The sequence below is a fragment of the Polypterus senegalus genome, chromosome 5 (assembly GCF_016835505.1).
Source record: "Polypterus senegalus isolate Bchr_013 chromosome 5, ASM1683550v1, whole genome shotgun sequence".
NCBI classification, from domain to species: domain Eukaryota; kingdom Metazoa; phylum Chordata; class Cladistia; order Polypteriformes; family Polypteridae; genus Polypterus; species Polypterus senegalus.
This window is the reverse complement of record NC_053158.1, coordinates 198625175-198649025: the sequence shown is the minus strand read 5'-3', so window position 1 is coordinate 198649025 and position 23851 is coordinate 198625175. Positions and strand designations below refer to the sequence as shown.

The 23851-nt window shown below is 39.7% G+C and overlaps 1 protein-coding gene across 8 annotated transcripts in view; it reads right to left on the bottom strand.

The window, feature by feature from the left end:
- Positions 1–23851, bottom strand: part of LOC120529798 (rho GTPase-activating protein 21-like) — a 408601-nt gene that overhangs the window by 179966 nt on the left and 204784 nt on the right. For 7 of the 8 annotated variants that reach the window (XM_039753942.1, XM_039753944.1, XM_039753943.1 and 4 more), the window contains one exon: positions 15458–15482. In XM_039753942.1, coding sequence (XP_039609876.1) covers positions 15458–15482 — 25 coding nt within the window. Of the gene's footprint in view, positions 1–15457; positions 15483–23851 lie in introns of those variants that run through there. The other variant, XM_039753948.1, reaches the window with a different exon arrangement.

Here is a 23851-nt window from a genome sequence, read left to right as displayed (position 1 = left end):
CTTCTGTGAAAGTGTTTATTTGATATTTGGACTTCAGTCTTCACACATTATACACTTCATGTCTACATTTTGTGAATTATTACTAAAACATGAAAAACATTTCTGTTTTAACAATGTGTTTACACAGATTGTTGTAGACACGGAACACACGTGAAATGCATGTGTTCGAAATAACGATATATTATTTACTCTATACAACTCTAAGCAACTGACACGCAGGTAAACAAACTTGAGCTGAGAAAACTTTGTGCGGCAGTGGGGGGGTGTGTGATAGCAGGCTGCTTGCTGCTTATCAACACATTTACAAGACAAAAGACGCTGACGGAGAGGAGCGAAGGGATTTAAGGAGGGCCGGATTTAAGAATTTTTTCGTAAGATTTGGTAATTCTAGTGTTAAGAGTGAATCACGTAGTCAAGGACAGCAGTGGAAATTATGGTGGCATGCATTTAAAACTGAAGCTACAAAGCACTTCTTTATACAAAGAGTTGTGGGACTCTGAGTCATGGAGTTAAAGCAGGAACCTTGCTAACCTTTAAGATGAATGTGGATGAGATGTTGGGACAACTTGATGGACTGCTTTCTTCTGTTTCTTATGTACTGTGACACTTCTCTCCATTGATGATGGAACTGCTGACAGCAGCTGCACAATAAATTCTGAGGTGCACAGAAACATCTGATCTGCTCAGGTTCCAGTAAATGCTTCCAAACTCACTGGAATGTGCTTCTCCTCCCATTTGTCAAATTTCTTATGCCTTTATGCCCAGGAGGGAGCTGGGTGGTTCTGAGGCTAGGGATCTGCACCAGCTTTTAGAAGGTTGCAGGTTTGAATCGAGTAAATGCCAGAAGTGATTCTGCTCCGGTGGGTCCTTGAGCAAGGCCCTTAACCAGCAATTGCTTTGTCCTGGGTATGATGTTAGCCTGAATTCAGCCCTGCAAGCAGGGCCCTTCAACTCGCGGGGAAAATTTTGGGGGGTAGGAGGCAAGATTGACACTCTAGCTGTTCCATTTGAACTTGTGTGGTGCTGCAGTGTCAGCATTCGGGTCCTAAATTGGGATCCTTATGTGTTTCGTCATGTGGCGGGTGTGACAATGCATTCTATCAGAGCATGCTCCCTCTTTAAGAGAATGTAACTTTTTCCTGAGATTTTGGTCCTACCATTTCAGTTTATTCCATCTTTATCATCACATGTAAAGCATGCAGTAAAATTCTTAGGGCCATCATATACTTGAAGCTATGCAACTTGCACACTTGTGGATGCTGCTGCTATGCAAGCAGTGTACTGACTATACTTGCATGCGTATTGTGTAAATGTACAGTAAATCTGAAGGATTACACCTGGCAGCTGTGCAAGAAATATCACGGTGAGAAAACATCTGGTTTTGCTGTGTTGTGAAATAAAGGAAGAAAGTTGCATTCTGAAGATGTTGCGAAAGTACAAACAAAATAAGATGGCAACAGCGGCAAGATGGTACGTGAGACCTTCAAGTGTATCGCATCATTATGATGGGGAATATGAAAAACGTGTATTGCCTATGCAAGAAATGAAGAAAAGCACTATAAAGACATCTGTATGTCAGCATTTAAGTTTGATGATTTGCTTCACCACATTGAACCATTCATCAAACATCAACACATCATAAAGACGATGATAATTTCTAACCTGCTCTATCAGTTCTTCCTCAAAGCGTTCAGCCATTTTGATAGTAAACAACAACACTGACGTCACAAACCAAAAATTGAACACACTGGCCACCCAAACCTGCTCACATATCACATTAATTTCTGACGTCGTGTTCAAAGGACAAGTGAAAAGAGCACTGGGAAATCGTGGCATGCATAATGCATGTGCGGAAGTCTTCTAAGCATCAAGTATATCCCGGCCCTGACTTGTAATCCTAATTAACATACAAAAGGTCATCACTTTCCAGTGCCATGATGAGCAGGTATTGCTGGTCAAACATGGAGTGGCTTGTGTTATTTCTTTCAGTATATTTATTAATGGCTATGATTTTTAATATGGATGGTTTTTCCTACAAAACACTACATTAACAATATGTAAATGTCAAATTTCCAGTTTTAAAAAATACTGCAATACCAAATGCCTAAAACAAACTTGCACGTCTAGCAGTTCTTGAGAGTTGGAAGCCTAATACAGTGCTTCCCAACCTTTTTTATCCCCGTGTGAATTTAGTTCTACTCATCATGTTCCCCCGTGTGAATTTAGTGCTAATGTCCCACGCAATCTGTCAGAGAGGTAAATGAATCAAGCACAGTCATCAGAGTTTGACTGGAGAGGTCAATTATCCACCTGCAACCAACTGTGAATCAAGCACAATCTTGGCTGTGGTCCACCTGTAAAGCCATTACTTTTAAGGTAAACGCGGGTCTATTGTATCAATGGTGAGGGACAGATTGGCACCCCAACCGGGATGGACCCTGCTCCCTTGGCCAGCGAAGAAGCCTTCATAAACTTAGGGCAGCGAGGGAGCTGAGATGTTTCCCTTTCCTTCTGTAACCATGTCCAGGAACTGAACGTAAGGGAAACATGGTTACAAAAGGATGGTACCTTGGGGCTGGTGTAGCAGGCAGGCACCCATACCTATCCAGTGTGTCCTTCAGTGGCTGCAGGGACGCCAGCCCCAGGGTACCATCCCTGGTGAAATGGGAGTTGTGGTCCCATGGGGCTACCCTGTTAGGTTTTGTGGGGTCCATAGGGGGCAGGTGTTAGATACTGGCAGCACAAAGACTACTGTAGTCCTGTGCTTCCCAGAGGCAAAGAATCCTTGGGTCAGGCTTTAAAAGAGAACCCTCCATTTGACCCAGAGAGTTGAGTGAGGTGTTGGACAACACTGGCCTGGGATGAGAAGAGGAGAAAAAGAAAAGGATTGGAAAGGAGGGAATGGTGAGCTCCTATGGAAAAGAAGCCTATCAGAGGTATTGTTTGCCAATAAAAATAACCTTCGGATGAATCGGGGACTGTCCGTGTGTAGTTGTGTCTAAAGGTCTACTGGCCACACTACTTGACTGGTCTCCGTTAAGTGTTAGAAATAAAGAGCATTTTTAAATATGGATAAAATTAGCAAAGGTTTTGCTTATTTTTGAAAATGGAGAATATATAAATACACCCTAGGTACTAAAACACTCCAAGGCGTATTTGTAATCAGGCTTAGGATTGCTGGGGAAAAGAGCCTTTTCGAGCAACATCAGGCGCAACAGAGGAACAAAGCTTAGATGGGTAACTAAAGCCACACGTCAGCACAGCGCCAATTTGTAATTGCCAATCTAGCCACTTAGACAGTAGAAGAAAATGCAAAGTCCAGAAAAAAACAAAGAGCAGCTTTGAAGGGGACCATGCTGACAGTTGCTTATTCCTAATAAGGGGATCAGAATGCTTTGAAATGACTTAACAGTATACAGTTGGGATTTTGGTTGGTCCATAATATGTATTTACTAAATTTTAAAGGATCATCTTGTGTGCTGCTTTTGCTATTAAGGACGGTTTGAATAATACTCTAGAGAACGAGGAAACATAAGAAAATAAATGCATTCAACGAAGATGACAGCAATTAAAAATCAATTTAGAAAGCAACTCGTGATGATTAAGGCATTACAGGAAAGCACTCTCTTTCTTGTGCCAAGGCACCACGTCTCTTCATAAACTGTCCTCACATTTGAGGTGCGTCTTCAAGGCAAAACTGAGAGCAGCATTTTGTGTCACCATCTGCACAGTACACTTAAGAGGACGGAGGAGATTCAAATAAATTCTTACAGAAAAAAAAATGACACATATGTACAACTTAGAGTACAGAGATGGTTTGGTTAAATAAAAAAAAAAAAATGTGCTTTGCAAGCAATATAAACTGCAACTTGGGAATAGAAAGGTGTCCTAAATGCTACAAAATTCAGGACTGATTTTTAAACTTTGAAGAAAACTTCAAAATTAAGATAACAATCAAAAGCAATTAAAAGGGGGACCTGGAAGAGGCGTTAAGGAACAGGATGTCCAGGTCTGTCCAGATCAGTCCAACTCACTTTTCTGCTACTGTGACCCTAACCAAAAGGAAAGCGATTACAGTGGGGTCAGAAACAAGCCGAGGTAATGGGGGGCACATTGTTGTACAACGATCTTTATATATATATATATATATATATATATATATATATATATATATATATATATATATATATATATATATAAATAAATAAAACACACTACCGTGGCAGTCCGTTTGTCTGTCCAGGATTGCAAACCATTTGACTTATTGACTAGAAAGTTGGTACACATACTACATGACCGTCTACTACATAAAATAACCTCCAAAGTTATTCCTCTTTTTATTTTACTTTATTGTAGAATAAACTCGCGGTATTATCCCTACCACCTTCACCATCATTTCCCCACCTCTTCATATTTTAAATCATTCTTGAGGCAGATTGAAGACTTAACTGCCAGCTTAACTGAAAAACGAAAGAAAACATACATACAAACACCAACCTAATCAGTTTTAACGCGAAAAGATGCCAACAAAAGAAGAGAAGAAGTGGGCCGTAAGGGTGGAAAAAAGAAGAGCTGCTTATGTGCATCAACCTCTGATCAAACAAATGCTAAACGTATAGAGAAAGAGTCAAGTGTATTCATGCACGTTATCCGTGCAGTGCGCCTTTACTGGTTAATTATAATTCACGAAGCAGTAAATGTCATAATTTAATGTAACGCTAACAATGAAACAATCAAATGAGACCCCAATACACACACATACATCTACATATATACACCAAACACCCCAAAGAGGTTTTGCAAAGTTATATCTGGCCGGAGGTGCTTTAGACCAGACCAGAAGTGACATCACAAGTATTCCAGGGATCCATATTAAAAAATGTCTGGAGCCTTTGCTCCAGTAAACTTAGCATCAGGTGTAGAGTGGATGACAGATCAACTGGCAGAACAACATCCATCCATTTATTTATTTCTGCAGCACATTTTCATACACAAAAATGCAGCTTGATAAAATGCCTAAGAAATAGTTACAAGAATAGAAAAAAAGCTAAATTAGGCAAGAAAAATAAAGTCTGTGTGTCATGTCCTTCTGAGCAAACTAATTGGTGACGCGACAAAAGAGGGAGTGCAAGACACACGAGGAAGAGAAATAGCCTGGGAGGCATGCTCAGAGCATCATCTTCAAAGATGGCAAGTATAAAAGCAGACAGGATGCGAGAACGCTGCCTCGAAAAAATTGACAGAGTCTGAGAAGATGGGTTGGCGGGAACGTGCTTGAGAGATGGAATGGCAGTGGAAAAACATTCCCACAGGCTCAAATGCCGATAAAAGGCACTGAAAGTGCCCGCAGGGTGTGAGGTAGCAAATATTTGCATGGTGACAATGAATTTAACAAAAAAAGATGTAGTACCAAACTACCATGGCTGCCATAACAGGCACCACCATATGCGGAAAATTAGAAAAATCATGGAAATATAATGGATGGAAATATAATTAGTTGAGAAGTAAAGGCCTTTAAATATACAGTCGACCCTCAATATACGACAGGCCTGACGTGAACAACTTGGTTTACGGCCAAAATGTTTGTTTTGAATAATGACCAATGTCTTAAATTACGACCCAAATGCTGCCACACGTATCCGCTTGTGCGATTGTAAACAAACAGCCGAGAGCGTTCGTAAGCATCAGTCGGAGCCCAAATACGTTTGTTTGTCGACGTAATTTCGGTCAGTGCAGTGATTTACATAATTTATTTCAATAATTGCTATCAAAATGGCCCCAAAAAAGCCAGAAAAGAGGCTAAGGAAGGAAGAGAAAGTAACGAAGGTAAAGAAAGCGATCACATTTGAAACGAAGAAGGAAATTATGCGGAAAAGACAGAAACAGACAACCTTAGACCAGTTTTTATTTCCGAAAAGGTTGAGACCTAGTGAGCCAGAAGCAGGTCCTAGTGGGCTACAGCCTCTCCTAAGGACAGAAAGGACAACAGAGAGCCAGAGTCCTGATGTTCTTATGGAAGGGGGCTTCTCCTTCCAGACAATAACCACCTTCCATTTCATTCTTCTCCTCCCTTCCTACAAGCCAACTTAAATGGTGAGTACAGTATGTTGTACAGTGTTGTTTCTGGTGGGCTAGGCACTTTATATAACTTTTTGATTAGTATATTAGAAAAATTATTCATGTTTTTGGTAAATTATGCACATTATACAACCCTTTATTATTATGAAAAGGTTAAGTAAGTGTTGCTGTGGGAGGTTTGGAATGTGTTATGGGTATTTCCATTATTTCTTATGGGAAAAATAGTCTTGACTTACAACCAACTTGAGTTACAACCAGCCCTTGTGAACAAACTGAGTTCGTAAGTCAAGAGTCCACTGTATTAGTGTATTCTAAGTCTCTGAAGAGAAGTTCGATGATAAGGTCAGATGGCTGGGAGGACACAAAACACAAAATAAAACTCCAGTTTGGCAGAAGAAAAAAAAAACAAAATCAACAGGGGTTCCAAGGCCAACAGACCAAAAGAAAGTTGTTATACTTTTGTCACCAAAGTCCTATAACTCTTCTTTGTTATTGCTTTTAATTAGAACAAAAACCCTCTCTCCTTTATTGTTTTAGTCTCTTTGTCTTTTTTAGGGTTTGTGACAATGAGCCCACCCCCAGGCCACAATATATATTACATTACATACACGCAGAGTATAATGACATACTGTATGTGTGTGTGTACATACAGATATACATATTTATATTTTTATATACACACATATATACATACATACATTCTCACAACTGAGAGGGCGTGGCAGTTGTTTGCCGACTTGCAGACCAACCACCCATACAATCAGATTGTGATTCAGACTACAAATGCTATGAATATATACTGTACATATACACTCACCTAAAGGATTATTAGGACCACCATACTAATACGGTGTTTGACTTCCTTTCGCCTTCAGAACTGCCTTAATTCTACGTGGCATTGATTCAACAAGGTGCTAAAAGCATTCTTTAGAAATGTTGGCCTATATTGATAGGATAGCATCTTGCAGTTGATGGAGATTTGTGGGATGCACATCCAGGGCACGACTCCGTTCCACCACATCCCAAAGATGCTCTATTGGGTTGAGATCTGGTGACTGTGGGGGCCATTTTAGTACAGTGAACTCATTGTCATGTTCAAGAAACCAATTTGAAATGATTCGAGCTTTATCCTGCTGGAAGTAGCCATCAGATGATGGGTACATGGTGGTCATGATGGGATGGACATGGTCAGAAACAATGCTCAGGTAGCCCGTGGCATTTAAACGATGCCCAATTGGCACTAAGGGGCCTAAAGTGTGCCAAGAAAACATCCCCCACACCATTACACCACCACCACCAGCCTGCACAGTGGTAACAAGGCATGATGGATCCATGTTCTCATTCTGTTTACGCCAAATTCTGACTCTACCATTTGAATGTCTCAACAGAAATCGAGACTCATCAGACCAGGCAACATTTTTCGAGTCTTCAACTGTCCAATTTTGGTGAACTCGTGCAAATTGTAGCCTCTTTTTCCTATTTGTAGTGGAGATGAGTGGTACCCGGTGGGGTCTTCTGCTGTTGTAGCCCATCCGCCTCAAGGTTGTGCGTGTTGTGGCTTCACAAATGATTTGCTGCATACCTCGGTTGTAACGAGTGGTTATTTCAGTCAAAGTTGCTTTTCTATCAGCTTGAATCAGTCGGCCCATTCTCCTCTGACCTCTAGCATCAACAAGGCATTTTCGCCCCCAGGACTGCCGCATACTGGATGTTTTTCCCTTTTCACACCATTCTTTGTAAACCCTAGAAATGGTTGTGCCTGAAAATCCCAGTAACTGATCAGATTGTGAAATACTCAGACCGGCCCCTCTGGCACCAACAACCATGCCACGCTCAAAATTGCTTAAATCACCTTTCTTTCCCATTCTGACATTCAGTTTGGAGTTCAGGAGATTGTCTTGACCAGGACCACACCCCTAAATGCATTGAAGCAACTGCCATGTGATTGGTTGATTAGATAATTGCATTAATGAGAAATTGAACAGGTGTTCCTAATAATCCTTTAGGTGAGTGTATATATATATATATATACATATACGGGGGTCCTTGGGTTACAACATCTCGACATAGGACGTTTCGAGTTTACAACACTCACTCCAATAAAAACTTAAAAAAAACAGATGTGAGAAGGAATAAAGGTCAGGATTTTTTTTTCACGCATTGTCTCTGTTACTACAGTACAGTACAGTATATTTATGTCCTTTTCCTTTTTCTGTAGCTTAGCTGTGTTTTTATGTTCTAGATTATGATTTTGCAAATGTGTTAGGATAGGTAAGTGACTTAGGCAAGCGTGTGTTTCGACTTACACCAAAATTCGGGTTACATCACTGTTGTAGGAGCGGAACTGTGTCGTAACCCGAGGACCCCTTGTATACACATATATATATGTCGCTCAAAACGGCAGTTCCACTACACCGTACTCCTATGTTATGCCGGCTGTTGTGTGCTGTTACTCTCTTGAGCTGCAAGCTAGCTCTCTGTTAAACAGGAAAACTGGCAAAGAAACACAGCTGCCCGTCGAAAGCCCCCTCCTTAACAGTATTTCAATGAGAAACAAACACACTCTTAACCATCTTTTTTGCGGGCTCAGCAGCAGTTTTGCTCCCTTACCGCGTAACATGCTTCTCACACGATGCTTAGAACATTTAAAAGACCGAGTCCAATTGCTCTCTCTTTTGTCCTCTCTTCCCCAGGCCACATCTGACCCAGCTGCTTTTTCCCGAGGCACTGAACCTGTTCAACGAAGAAGACTATGTTCTTTTAAGCTGAAGGGTGGAGCCACAGTGTGTCATTTACCAGTTGATACCTGTACTACTTTGGAAACCCTGTCTCCTGTGCAATCCTAATTCCTAACCTTGACTATCATATTCATATTAAATATATTATATTGTACTATATATTTTTGTGTGTGCGCATATACACACAAATATCCTCTCTGTGACCCTAGTCTGCATTAAACAAGTTAGAAAATGACATGACATAAACATACACAAGGGGTGACCACAAACCTATTATCCCAAATCTTAAAGGAGTATTCTAGTTATAGGTTTATGTGTATATAATATCTGAAGATATAAAATACAGTACTTGTGTTTAAAATTTTTGAAACCATCTTAGCAGAGACACTAGCACATCCAGTTACAGGATTAAGGAAAGCCCATAGTGCACAATAAACTGCCTAAGATTACTATGCAGAAAGCCAACAGAAGTCTTTAATTTGCCACAGGCAAACTGTTCATGAACATTTATGCAGCAAAAGCTACATATTATACTAAACTAATGAGAGCAATGCATTTAAAAATAACTTCCAAGAAGGAAAATGTTGATCCTTTAAATACATGGAGCAGCAGCATTAGGCTTATAAAAATGAAAAAGAGAAAGCCTGAAATCAAAAAAGCCAAGTCATTAAAAGCAATTTACAATTTAAGTCAAATTTGCCATGATGTGAATGGCTCCACACCCTAAGTGTGTTCTAAAAATGTGAAGATGGACGGATGCCTTGTATGGCATTTTAAATGATAAAATTCCATCAATACTAAAATATTGATACTGCTATTAAAAATCACTGAAATAAACTTCATAAACTACAAAATTATAATCCTTACCACCTTAAACATTTCACTTTTGTTATTTTATCCATTTATGAATGTAACCTACCTACCCTAATATGTCAAAAGCGATGCAAAATCTATGCCAGCATTAACATGTACAAGTCACCTGGATGGCACATCTTGATCGTCTTTGGGACTGTTTGGTAAAACATCACTCCCCCCCACTCCCGCTATCCCTCTCCCCTAACCCAACCACACCAGGCACATCATGGCTGGAAATCAAGCCTGAACACAACTCACTTTACAGTAGCAAAACCAGATGTCAATGTATCACCACTGACTATTTGAAGTGTTTGTGTTTAGTCTATTCTGTCCCTTTAGTTTAGTTAATGACAAAAATGCACTCTGACCTCAGCCAGTTACATATGTTGTTAACTTGTTTTCCCAGCACAGCTCATTCCAAACACACCCGACATGACATGAAATGACTGTGAGTTCAATTCAGTCCTCATAGCAGCAAATTAATTCAGTTCAAGAGGTGCCAAAGCACCAAACATAATTGAAGACCTATGCTGATTTTTTATTTAAATTTCCGATTTCTCGTTTAAAGGCAAAAATGTCCCATTTGTGATCAACACTATGAATACATGCATTTGTGTCAAAATTCCGGACAAAAACAAAAAAAAGTAAAAAAAAAAATAATAATAAAGCTAAAATATCAGCCTCATTTTTGTATCTTCTTGTCCAGGACATTCCTGAAAACTTTAATGCACATGGCTTAATGTTACACCCGAAGACAACACCACCAATCTACATCTCATTTAAAAATGTAATGAACACAACACTAATGCTCAGGTAAAATCTCCAAATATTATACATTTGTAATTGCACACACTGGGGATTAAACAGCACACATCAGAGTTGTAAAAATAAATAAATAATAATAATAATAATAATATAGAAGGAAAATCCACATAAAATAGTGCAGTTACTGGACACAGGGCTTAGTCACTGTCATGAGCTACGCTGTTTTAAATATTTCATAGGTATTTTATGGTACCCTTTTGCACGCATTTTTTTTTTCTCCTAAGTTTCATTCTAAATTTAGTCTTCTGAATAGTTGCTTGATTTTATTTTGGGGGGTATTTTGAGGTTTTGAGGATGCTGGTAGAAATGTTTAATTAGTCCGTAGTAGCCAGTGTGGCGTTCCAGGCTGCAGTCTGTTGGGGAAGCAACTTGAATTCAAATGGCACACAATGCCTGAACAAACTTGTAAGGAAAGTCTGCTCCATGCACTGGGCTGACCCTGGACACACTGGAAGCTGCTGTGGAAGAGAGGATGGAGACAAAAATGGATGCCGTCATGAAAAATCCCCTCCGGGAGGTGACAACTTCACCACAGTCTCATTCCTTTAAGATGTGCTAAGAAGCAACTCTGGAGGTCTTTTCTGCCCATCCATATGCTTCCTCCTGATGGCCCAGACTAAATTCTCATAACCTAAGTTCATTTTGCTGTTTCTGCACAACATATGTTTATTTATTTATTTATACGTCTATCTACTGGCTGATTGTATTGTTTGTCTTGTTACTCTGCATCTTTGTTTTTTTTATATTTAAGGTGCTGTATGCATCTTTAGTTTCACTTTAGGATTAATAGTTTATCTAATCTAATATTTTGCACCACTGTGACTACCATGTTGGTTGTTTAAGGACAGCTCTATTTATTTTCTAGCAGGTTAGGTCAGCATTCGCACTGTGGTTCCTCAAAGGTTGTGACATTCTGATTACAACCTGACAGGTTAAAAGGTCATCCTTTATGGTGATTTTTGTGCAAACAAAATCCTATTGTTGAACGTAAGTTATTCTTATCTCTAAATTCTCCACGGTCTTTTTGGTGCTGATCTTTTGCTTACTATTTTAAGCTTCAATTTTTTTGCCTCTCATTTCAGTTCTGACACTTGATTTTGCGATTTTAGTTTTTTGAGAATCCTAAACAGCAGCACAATCACTCCTTTGTTTAAATCCTGTCTGAGCGCACCACCATGTTTCACAACAGGCACCATCAGCCCACGTGACTTAGCAACAACCGTCATTTCCGTCAACCATACAGTGGGTACGGAAAGTATTCAGACCCCCTGCAATTTTTCACTCTGTTATATTGCAGCCATTTGCTAAAATCATTTAAATTAATTTTTTCCCTCATTAATGTACACACAACACCCCATATTGACAGACAAAAAAAATAATTTTTGAAATTGTTGCAGATTTATTAAAAAAGAAAAACTAAAATATATAACATGGTCCTAAGTATTCAGACCCTTTGCTCAGTATTTAGTAGAAGCACCCTATTGAGCTAATACAGCCATGAGTCTTCTTGGGAAAGATGCAACAGGTTTTTCACACCTGGATTTGGGGATCCTCTGCCATTCCTCCTTGCAGATCCTCTCCAGTTCTGTCAGGTTGGATGGTAAACGTTGGTGGACGGCCATTTTTAGGTCTCTCCAGCGATGCTCAATTGGGTTTAAGTCAGGGCTCTGGCTGGGCCATTCAATAACAGTCACAGAGTTGTTGTGAAGCCACTCCTTCGTTATTTTAGCTGTGTGCTTAGGGTCATTGTCTTGTTGGAAGGTAAACCTTCGGCCCAGTCTGAGGTCCTTAGCACTCTGGAGAAGGTTTTTGTCCAGGATATCCCTGTACTTGGCCGCATTCATCTTTCCCTCGATTGCAACCAGTCGTCCTGTCCCTGCAGCTGAAAAACACCCCCACAGCATGATGCTGCCACCGCCATGCTTCACTGTGGGGACTGTATTGGACAAGTAATGAGCAGTGCCTGGTTGTCTCCACACATACCGCTTAGATTTAAAGCCAAAAAGTTCTATCTTGGTCTCATCAGACCAGAGAATCTTATTTCTCACCATCTCAGAGTCCTTCAGGTGTCTTTTAGCAAACTCCATGCGGGCTGTCGTGTGTCTTGCACTGAGGAGAGGCTTCCGACAGGCCACTCTGCCATAAAGCCCTGACAGGTAGAGGGCTGCAGTGATGGTTGACTTTCTACTACTTTCTCCCATCTCCTGACTGCATCTCTGGAGCTCAGCCAAAGTGATCTTTGGGTTCTTCTTTACCTCTCTCACCAAGGTTCTTCTCCCCCGGTAGCTCAGCTTGGCCGGACAGCCAGCTCTAGGAAGAGTTCTGGTCGTCCCAAATGTCTTATGGAGGCCACTGTGCTCTTGGGAACCTTAAGTGCAGCAGAAATATTTTTGTAACCTTGGCCAGATCTGTGCCTTGCCACAATTCTGTCTGTGAGCTCTTCAGGCAGTTCCTTCGACCTCATGATTCTCATTTGCTCTGACATGCATTGTGAGCTGTAAGGTCTTATAAAGACAGTTTGGACTTGATTAGGAAAGCCACACATTAGTATAATCAAACACAGCTGGACTCAAATGAAGGTGACCTCAAAGATGAGCAGAAGAAATGGAAAGCACCTGAGTTAAATATAGCAGTGTCACGGCAAAGGGTCTGAATACTTAGGACCATGTGATGTTGCAGATTTTTTAAAAAAGAAAAACTGAAATAATTTCAAAAATTCTTTTTTTTGTCTGTCAATATGGGGTGCTGTGTGTACATTAATGAGGAAAAAAATAAATTTAAATGATTTTAGCAAATGGCTGCAATATAACAAAGAGTGAAAAATTGAAGGGGGTCTGAATATTTTCCGCACCCACAGTATATAAACAAAGTACAAAATAGAACGACAACAGTAGAAAAATAACAATAACTTAAAAAATTAATAACAGTGCTAAGCTGAATGAATTTTCATCAGAGTAATGGACTTTGCTTTAAGGCTGCCCTGACTGAATGCATCAACTTTCACAAATGGCAGCTTGACTAGCAAAAGCAGCAGCGGGCTGCAGTGCACAAAACGTGAACATTTTTCCTTTACCCTTGAGGTACATAGAGCAATTGTACCGGCAATACCCTCTCCAAGATGGTAATTTAAACTTGTTAGATTTTTTTATCCTGTTACAGCCAGCAAGAACAAGTGTCATACACTGCCATTTTGGATGGCAAGCGAGAGTCTTGCTTCTGTTGTGTATATGTTGGTTCAGACAATCATGACATTGCCTCGGACAGAGGAGATTCCTTTATGAGCCAATCCTGATAATAAAATGCCCAATTTACCATGAATTCCTGCTCGTAACAACTATACACTAGTTATGAGGTTCAGAAGAGCATCATGGCTACATCCAAAATATAATTTTAAGAAAAAAAAGCATCAAACAACATTAAGCCTTCCTCATGGCAAAGAATTATGAAAGCTTCAGAAGCTCTATTTAGTTTTGCATTCTTTATCAGGACTTATGTAAGGCTCCCAATAGTTTATGGCTGAGAGTAGACATGTAGTTTCGTTGAAGCCAGATGTATAAATCGAGAAGTCTGGAGACAACCAGGAGAGAATTTTGCTTAAAACTGGGTGGGGACAATTAGACTGCTCACTGAGTGTCACATTTCTAAACTCGTGAAGACAGTTCTCAAAGTACTGCAAAGATCAGAGGTGGTCTCATAAATCTGATCCGACAGACAACAAAATTCTGTTTACGATGAACGGTCTACAGACGTTTTGGGCTCTCAAAAAAAAAAATTAGAAATAAAAATGCGTGTCGTGTTCAGAGAGAGCATAACAAGTTTGAAAAATAAACAAACCCTGAGGCAAGATAACCTGAAAAGCCTTTCTGCAAAATCAGATTATACATTGCCATCTGACAACATCAATGGCTGAATGGTAAACATGAATGTCACATGTGCTGTGTGTGCTCTCCGTTCTTCAGTGCAGGTGTCGATGTAAGCTTCAACAAATTGCCAGCTATATTCATGAAAATATGCATTTGAATTAAACGGTGTGTCACACTCTATAAAAAGGACTGCTGTTAGGAGAGCCGAGAAGGAAGAGCTATAGAAGATGCAGATTTCAGTTTTCAAAATACCTGAATCAACAAATATGCCCAGTGACACCAGGAGATGCACACATGAGGCTGCACAACATCCACCATCTGACTCTACTGTCTCTACTCTAATGAATAACTGAAGAAACTGAACATTATTATATAACTGGAAATGCAATTATGCCATAGAACAATAGCCACAGTGCTTTAACATGTTATATATCCACAGACCACAATGCTCATCTAATTCTATTTGCTATTGGTGATGCAATAGTTAAAATGACAACGATATTGCATCAGACAGATACACTTCTCAAACGTGCAGAGTGCTACAGCTGTGGTGGTCTACGTGTGTGTGTGTGTCTGTCTGTCTCCATTGTTATTATAAAGCTTCATTTGCCTTATGCTACCGAGCTCTTGAATGTCTAACGGTAATTTCTGCCTTTTGTTCAGTATCTTTTGCGCTCTCCCTGAAACCCTGGCAAAGGTTTAAAATGCACAGACTGGAGGAATTGGGGGCAGATGTTTTAGGAAGAATCCCTGTGGGCAGAGCCTTTGCAGTGCGAGGATTTCTTCACTCCACACTTTGTGACAGGTTGTCCCCAGACGTGTACCCTTGTTTGAGAATCACGTCTGGCTCCCCGCAAGACTAATAGACATGCAGATAAGTTTTTTTTTTTTGAAGCAGCCAACAGTGAATTCTTATTTAAATTTAAAACAAAAATACAAATTTCTAAACATTAACAGGACTACAGTCACCTCTTTTGAACTCCAGTCTCCCCACCCAATGCCACGCAATAATAAAATGGGACGTGGACACAATTATTCATCGTACTCAAAATTCCCACGCATCACTTTACTATAATGAGAACATAAAGAGAGCCTTACCTCTATTGCCATTCTCTTCATCCTGCTAAAAAGAGAGAAGGAGAAAAGACTTTAGTGCCACTTTCAGAAAATTATTGAAACAAAAAAAAAATAAATCATTGATTCAACATGAGATTACCAAACCAGCAAGTAGTATAAGTTTTATAAGTGCATTAGATCAGATGAAGCCATAGCTAGAAGAGAACATGGAAATGCAAGAAGCAAATGTAAAACAACAAAGTTTAGGACAGCAACATGGTGTCATTTTTAGTGCTGTTATTTCACATCTCAGGGTTCAAATTCCAGCCAGCTTATTGCCTTACATAAAACTGGTGAAGCTCATGGAAACAGCAATAAAAATGTATAAATCGTAATGATTCCAGTAATTCTACAGTTGTCTTAGTACAGTCTGCTGCCGCATCTTATTTTAGATGTCAGACTTGCAGCACAATTCATGTGTGTTGCACCCTGTAGTCAACGGTGACCTCCAGACATCCCCTGAACCATCTCTGGAACAAAGTGATATTTTGCATGGATTCCATGACCCTACCTTGTGAACAGCCGTGTCACCCAGAGTTGAACAGGTGCCACAATGGGATGTAATGCAGCCAGTGAGGATAAACTTCACAATCTATCTACAGATGAAGATGTAGGCGTAAGGAAGGAAAGGCATTCATTTGAACTGCTGCCTCATACATCTAGACTCCAGAGCCGTGGATTCATTTTAAGTGTCTGTGTGGGTTTTTCTCAAGTTACCACCCACCCCATAACAAATCCCTTTCAGTTTACTGCCAACTTTAAATTGTCCCCATGTGGGTTTGTGCTTGACATAAGCAGGTGATACCATGCTGTCTCATCTATAGTTAGTACCCTCTTGGCACTTGAAGCTGCATTAATATTCACAAGCTCTCCAACCCACCATGGAATGGATAAGCAAGTTAGGAAATAGACGGATGAAAGACCTAAAAATAAATAGTTTGATGCATCCTTGACAAATTTTTCAATTATTAACAAACTAGACAGTTTAGAAAAGAGTAACACCCCTTTGAATGTGTCACATGACCTTTCAGTGTGTTGTGTCACACAATAAGGCCGATCAGGTAATGAACCACAGCTTAGTGGTTTATAGTCCAGTGTCTTAACCACTTAAAACTTTCTTCACGCTGCAGCTTTCCATCTTAAACACTACCCAAAGGTAATCTGTTTCTTCAGCTCTAATGTGAACTGATACAGGTGAGATGATGCTGTCTGGGTGACAGAGATAACCCATTGGGCCACACTGCCTGAGCACCGAAGATCAAAGTAAAAGTACTGTATAGGCAGGACGTGAGGAGCAGAGTCCAATTATATTGATAAGCAACATCTGAAGAATTTCATTATACTGGAGCAGGGGTCTCCAACACGTAGCTCGCAGCCCCTTTCCAAATAGCTCGCCAAAGGGTTAATGAATCCTACATAAATTTGAAAACTTTAAGTCAACTTAGGGGTGCGATCTTTGCAAAAAATCACATCATGATCCTTTTAACACAAAATCACGATCCACAATCTGAAATGCAATCACTCTTTTCAATGTGGCAGACACTTAAGAGAATATCCGGACTCAAACTCATCAAGACCTAAGTAACACTTTATTTTAAATATCAAACAAAGTTGATTTCATTGTTCTCTGTTGAGATAAGGAACACGCCCGGAAGCTAGTGAGTGAGTGAGTGAGGAAGGCCCCGACCCGTTGCGCGGATCTTGGATTCGAGCAAATAAAATCGGCACCACAAGCGAACTCTGATACGTAGCGAAATTGGAGAAGTCACACCGGAATGTTCAAGCAAATTATAGAACAAACCTGACCTAAATCCGTTAAGTAGTTATCTTGTGAAAAGCGGACAGCAGAGAGACATTGGATTTTATATATTATATATTAGTAAACCTTCAAAATAATGAGCAGTTAAAGTCTCAACAGCATTCTCAGCATTTCTTAGCAGAGCCACATAACTATGAGAATCTCCACCATAAGTGTGAACCACTCCACCATACACCTGCCTCTCTTGTTGACTCCATGCAGTGCCAGTCATCTGACTAACTGAAAAACACGTCACACATGCAACTGGACATGTGGATACTCTTGTAAAGTGAAACAGTGACATGTAACAAAATGACAAGTCATACCTGTGTATTTGTAATTGCAGTGTTTAGTTTTGATAGCATTCGTGTTTTAATCCAATGGTGTGAGAAAAGGCATACAGACATACAAAATGCACTTGTAGGTGAACAAAATACTTTTTGTGATGTTTTAATGCAAAATGTGAGTTGTGGACGCCAATATTTGGTAAATGTTCAGGCAAAACAAGTTTTTTCAGTTTGCTTGATTTGAAATATGTTATGAGAATAAACGTTAGAAAACATGAGGAGCTCTCGGCCATTTTCATTTTGTAAAAGTAGCTCTCTGGAAGGTCGGAGACACCTGTACTGGAGTATAGATGGCAAACACCCCAAAATACTCACCAACACAATAACTGACAACAAAGTGGACATCAAAACTAACGGCAGAAATGAACGTGCAACGATTCAGAGAAAAGTCAAGCTCCAGGAAAAGGAAAATGAAGCAAGAAGTGGAACAGTAAAATATGCCATGTATAACACTTTGAAAAATGCTTCTGTTTCGTAATTCATTTGCTTGGCAATGCCAGGCATTCCACCTCCGCCCCACTTTCTGAAAAGGCTACTTAGTGTGAAAATATGAAAACATCTCAGACAGGAAACCACGCTGTCAATAAGCATTTAGCAAAGTTAACCAGAGTAGCCAATAGAGTAATCTGGGTTGTTTTCATACACACACACCAGTCAAAAGTTTTCGAACACCTCCTTTTTTTCAGCTTTTATGGTAATGCACGCAGTTTAATGTCTTACTGTTTCATGAAATCAAGGCACTGAACAAATAAATGGAAAATAAAAAGCAGTCAGTCAAGTAGTCATTAAGTGTACAAAAACTTTATTCAAATTTTTGATTCATCCAAGTAGTCCCCTTTTGATGATATAACAGCCAAACTGTGGTAACTCTTTTGATTCAAAATGCCAGTCATTCTGCACAAGTCACCAACTCTGCCTCCACCAAAAGGACCCCAGGCCATTACACTTCCTCCTCCATGTTTGACAGTTAGTGTCACACACTGAGGAACCATCAATTCACCTACTCATGCATGATACACAGAAGATTTCAAATTTGGATTCACCGGTCCGTAACATTTTCTTCCAGTCTGCAGTAGTCCGCAGCCTGTATTTCCAGGCCCTATTATGTCCTTTACGGAATAGCTTTCTTCCTGCCACTCGCCCTGTCGAACCTACAATGCAAAGTCTCCTCTCAACAGAACAAACTGACACTCGCTTCTTGTCGACCTGCATGGATAAGATGTGAGGCGCATTTGATCACACAACCTGGTGACCATCAGAAACTTGTCTTCCGATTGGCTAGTGACTTTGGGTCTGCCCCATCTCTTCCCATCAGAGTTTCGAGTGTCCAATTACCTTTGGATGGTGTAGGATGCCACTGGACTCACTGACACTTGAATTGTTTTTTTTGTAATTTCTCTAAATAAAAGGCAGACACTAAGAGTAATAATGCTCTGTCTTATTTGATTTATTACCATCTTCTTGCGATCAACAGTGCAATATTGTCCAAGTAATAGAGATTGAAGTAACAAAAGTCTGTATCAATGCTGCTTTAAGACACACAGAAGGCATTTAAGTAATCAACAGAAGCTGGGACACCTGTGCAAATTGCTTCAAATTGAAAGGCTTAAATTACTTTAATGGCTGCAGCACACCTGCATTAGTTGTATATACATAAATACACACACACACACGTACGTATGGGGGTGTTTGTATATATACATTCATCCATCCATCCATTATCCAACCCACTATATCCTAACTACAGGGTCGCAGGGGTCTGCTGGAGCCAATCCCAGCCAACATAGGGCACAAAGGCAGGAAACAAACCCCGGGCAAAGTGCCAGCCCACCACAGGGCACACACACGCATACACACCCCAAGCACACACTAAGGACAACTTAGAATCGCCAATGCACCTAACTTGCATGTCTTTGCACTGTGGGAGGAAACTGGAGCACCCGGAGGAAACGCACGCAGGGAGAACCCGGAAAGCGAACCCAGGTCTCCTAACTGCGAGGCAGCAGCGCTACCCACTGCGCCACCGTGCCATCCATATATGCATTCAGTGTATTTTATATTTTTACAGTATGTAATGTTTATATATTCTCATTCTGGGGACTCATCAGGAAAAGCAAGGCAAGAATGAAATGCCATTATTCAGTAACACTTTGAGGTTCAAATACAAATTTTACTGGTTAACTAGGATTCTTACACCTGTTCTTTAATAAATTTCACTTGCTGACTGCAAATCTGAAAACCATCTTCGTCCAGCACGTCCTATTTTTTAGTTATGATGTTCCAGGTCTTGGACAACTAGGATGATTGGACAGTAAAGATGGATAACCATTTTGACAAATGCCTGTAATTCTACTAGGGATGCCACACGCTACTAACAGCTGTGAGTTGTTTACCTTGTCATTAGACAGACAGACACTTTATTAATTTTATTTAAAAATTATTCATTTTTAATTAGCGGAAAAAAATTGTTACTGATTACCAAGTCTTTTATGACTCTTAAGCATAATGGCACTGCTCCATGTAGTCGGTTCTACTGTATCCTTAACATAACATTGCATTTCAGGACATTTTGTTCATTAGGTTCGCCATTACTTAGAAAATTTTGTCAAGGCGATGTATAGAAACATCGATGCATTTCAGCATTTAAGAAATAAACTTGGACTTGAGAAAAGTGAAGCCAAAACTAAGGAAGTGTTTTTGTTGGTCCTGAAATCCATGAACTGATGCTTGACGAGGAGTTCAAAAGGGAACTGAATCAGCAGTATGGGAAGCATTTGTGCGGGTTGTCCAGAATTATCTTGGCAGTCACAGAGCATACAGTTAAGCTGAGCTTATGGAGAACATGCTGGTATCGTCTTCTGGTTTGTTTTCAGAATAAACGCATCAAAACAATTTTGGTCGGACAGAGTTCAAACTCCAGATATTGTCTTGATATATTGATATTCAGACGTGTCAAAACGTCAATGATGTGTATCTCAAAAACCTGACGTGCTAGCTTAATTCCGATTTCACTTATGAAATCAGTGTAAAAAACTTAATAGTGTTGGTTGGACATTCCCAGTAGCAAACAAAAAATTTTTGTCTACCTATTGTTATTTGGAAGATTAGGAATTGTCAAGGCAGGCTTTACAGAAACAATAGAATCCATATTATCTAATGGTATTAGAAAATTCACAAGACTGCTGTGTGTATTCAGTGTTGTTTCATCACCGAGGCAAGGCTGTAAGATTTTGCTCTTATGGGACCTTAAAACTACTTGATTTAATGCAAGCAGTCTGGAGTGGTGGGTAAGGAAATGGACTGAATTGCCAGAGGAACTGGAGCAGATCACTTAACTGGCTTGTGCTTCAACCATTAAAAAAAATAAACAAATAAAAACAACTCTACTATGAATGTGTGCTTGCAAAGTGCCTTGGGTTTGTGTTTACAAAGCTGTTTTATTAAAGTTGGTTATTTAATATTGCTGTAAAGGGATCTGTAATTTAAAAAGAAAACGTACTCTTTCTTGAGATTTTTTGGAAAAAACACTAATATTGCTATGAATATGAAGTGTGAAGAAATAAGTTTTCTAATGTGTCAAAATTTAAGGGCATATGCTTAATTTATAGCAAATTTTTTGTAAAGCAACTTTTAGTTAAGGAAAATAAACAGTATTTATTCATTTTTAATAAATGGCTATGGATTTCCTTTTTTTTATTTCATAAACACTATTATTTATTCCATTAATTTATTTAGAAGTAGTTTGATTCAAATGCAAACATTGCTGAAAAAATACTAATATTTGAAAAGCTTGCCTGCCTGGGTCATTTCCTGATGCGGAGAACACTTCTGGTACAGTCCTCAATTCTGACATCTATTCGTCATCTGTAGTATGTTGGTTGTTTTCTCAAAATTAGTCATACTGTATGTACTTAAGGTGGCCAGAATAGTAAAGATAAAGCACCAAGAGGGATCCTCATGTTTTGTTTGTGTTTTATTTTTTTTTATTTGCTAGTTCAGACTGAAAAAAAATTAGCTTGATCTAGTTGCTGAAACCTTCTTTGTGAAAGTATTGGATTCTTCAGCTCAAACTGACTAAACTCTTTCACATACATTTGAGGAAATGGTTGTCGAAATTCAGTCAACTTTATTAATCGCTGACTCACTCCCTCATTTAATTCAAGTATAGTTTAATTGATTTGTGTTTGCTCTTCATTCATTCCATAGAAAATTTCAAAAGCTCAATGTCAAATTATAAAAGCATGATATCAAAGTTTATAAACCTGAAATCAAATTTCATAAACGTATTACAATGACAATACACGATATGAGTTTAAAATGCAGCATATATAGTGTATTAGCTTTTAACTTCCCTCTTTTGAGAGATCCATTTTTAAAAACTTAATATCAAAGTTTAAAAGTGTAATATAAAATGGTATAATTTTAATATCAAATTTCTAAGTGCTGATATCAAATTTAAACCTCATGACACCAACGTTTTAAAAGCAGATGTCAAATTAAAGGAATAAAATAATAAAACGATTTGCCATATAAACATTACATTGTACAACATTTTTAAAAACACTAAATCTGACTCCGGGTAACAGGTGTGAAGCCTATCCTGGTAACACTGGACACAAGGCAGGAAACAACCCATTGTAGCGCAAACTCATATTATATTATATTACTAGCAACTTGGCGTGCGCTATGCTGCGCGTTGGATGACCACAGTTGAAGGACTCAATCGTAAGGAGCTCTCGTCAGGTGTCTCATTGGCACGCTTTTGCCTCTTTCTTTCGCGATCACAGCGTAATCTGTCTTCTCTCTCTGTAGGGGTTAGTGATGGGAAGTTCAGATCATTTTACCGACTCGGACCTTTGAGTCTCGTTCAGCAAAATGAACAAATCTTTTTTCGAGTCATTTCGTTCAATTCTCTTTCCGGCTCAGACTGCATAGGTTAAGCTTATGGGGCTGTCACGTGATGAACGAACAACTCGAACCCGAAGACTCGAGAGATGAACTAATCAATTCTGTTTCCGGCTCAGACTGAGTTGGTTAAGCTTTATGGGGCTGTCACGTGATGAAAACCCCTTAGACTCGAAACAGGTGAATCAATAATTCCAATACAGAAACTATAGGAAGTTGTGCAAATGCACATGCGCGACTGAACGAATCACTCCCACGAGACGACTCGTTCTTCCCGAGTCACATTAAAGATTCGTTCAAGAACGACCCATCACTAGTAGGGGTTTCAGTTGTCTTTCGTTGTGCGGCAGAGACGCGTCGTTGAGCTAATGTGTGAATGCTGAGTGTCCGTTTCTTGCGAGCGACTGTCACGCCTTTGCCTCATTGCTTCGTGATCACGCTGTAATGTGTCAACTCTCGCAGCAGCAGGTTTAGTTGAGTTTCGTTTTGGCATTGTTCCGTAAGGTCTCCTCCGTACAAGTGCACATGAATAGCTGAAGATGGAAAGGCATAGTGAAACACACGAATTGGTGACCAGGGGAACCATCCGACTCAGACGCGGGGCTCGAAATACTCAAGTGCACATGTTATTTATAATTTAATTTTTTTTTTTTTGTTATGAACTTCCCCCAAAAGAGTTGATCCCTGTAAATAGTTAATAGTATATGAACAATATAATCTGTTGTAGTACGGGCGTTAATTAGCGTCACACCTCACAACCTGCATACACCACGTGTTTGGCTGTAACGAACGCCAGAAGCGCGGTGGACGCTGTAAGGGTAGGTTGTGGTTTCTGTTTCTTTCGTGATTTTATTATTTCTTTTCTTTTTATTATTTATTTGTGACGCTCTGTCTATTTCTTTACTTTTGTTTTGAAAAGATTTCCGGGAACAGGAAAAATAAAAGCACAGGGGAAAGAACGGAGGGGGGTAAGCAGGAATTCTAAAAGGGGACAGACTGGGGCTTTTCTACGGGGCGGCTATACAGCCAAAGGAACGCTGACCCGGACACGGACACCGCGCTGGGCTTTTATTATATAGAAATGCGCACAGGCCTACACTCACATGTGCCAGTTTAAAATCGCCACTTAACCTAACCCAAATGTTTTTGGGAATGCGAGAGGAAATCCAAAACATATAAAAGAAAAAGATCAGGGTGAAGAAGTAAATATCAAACACAAGTAATGACCAGGCAAAGGTTCTGAAACCAGAATGCTGGCTCCCTGAGAGATGATTCATTTTTGGATATCTGCGAGATGACAACGGTCTGAACAAAAAAAAAAATCAC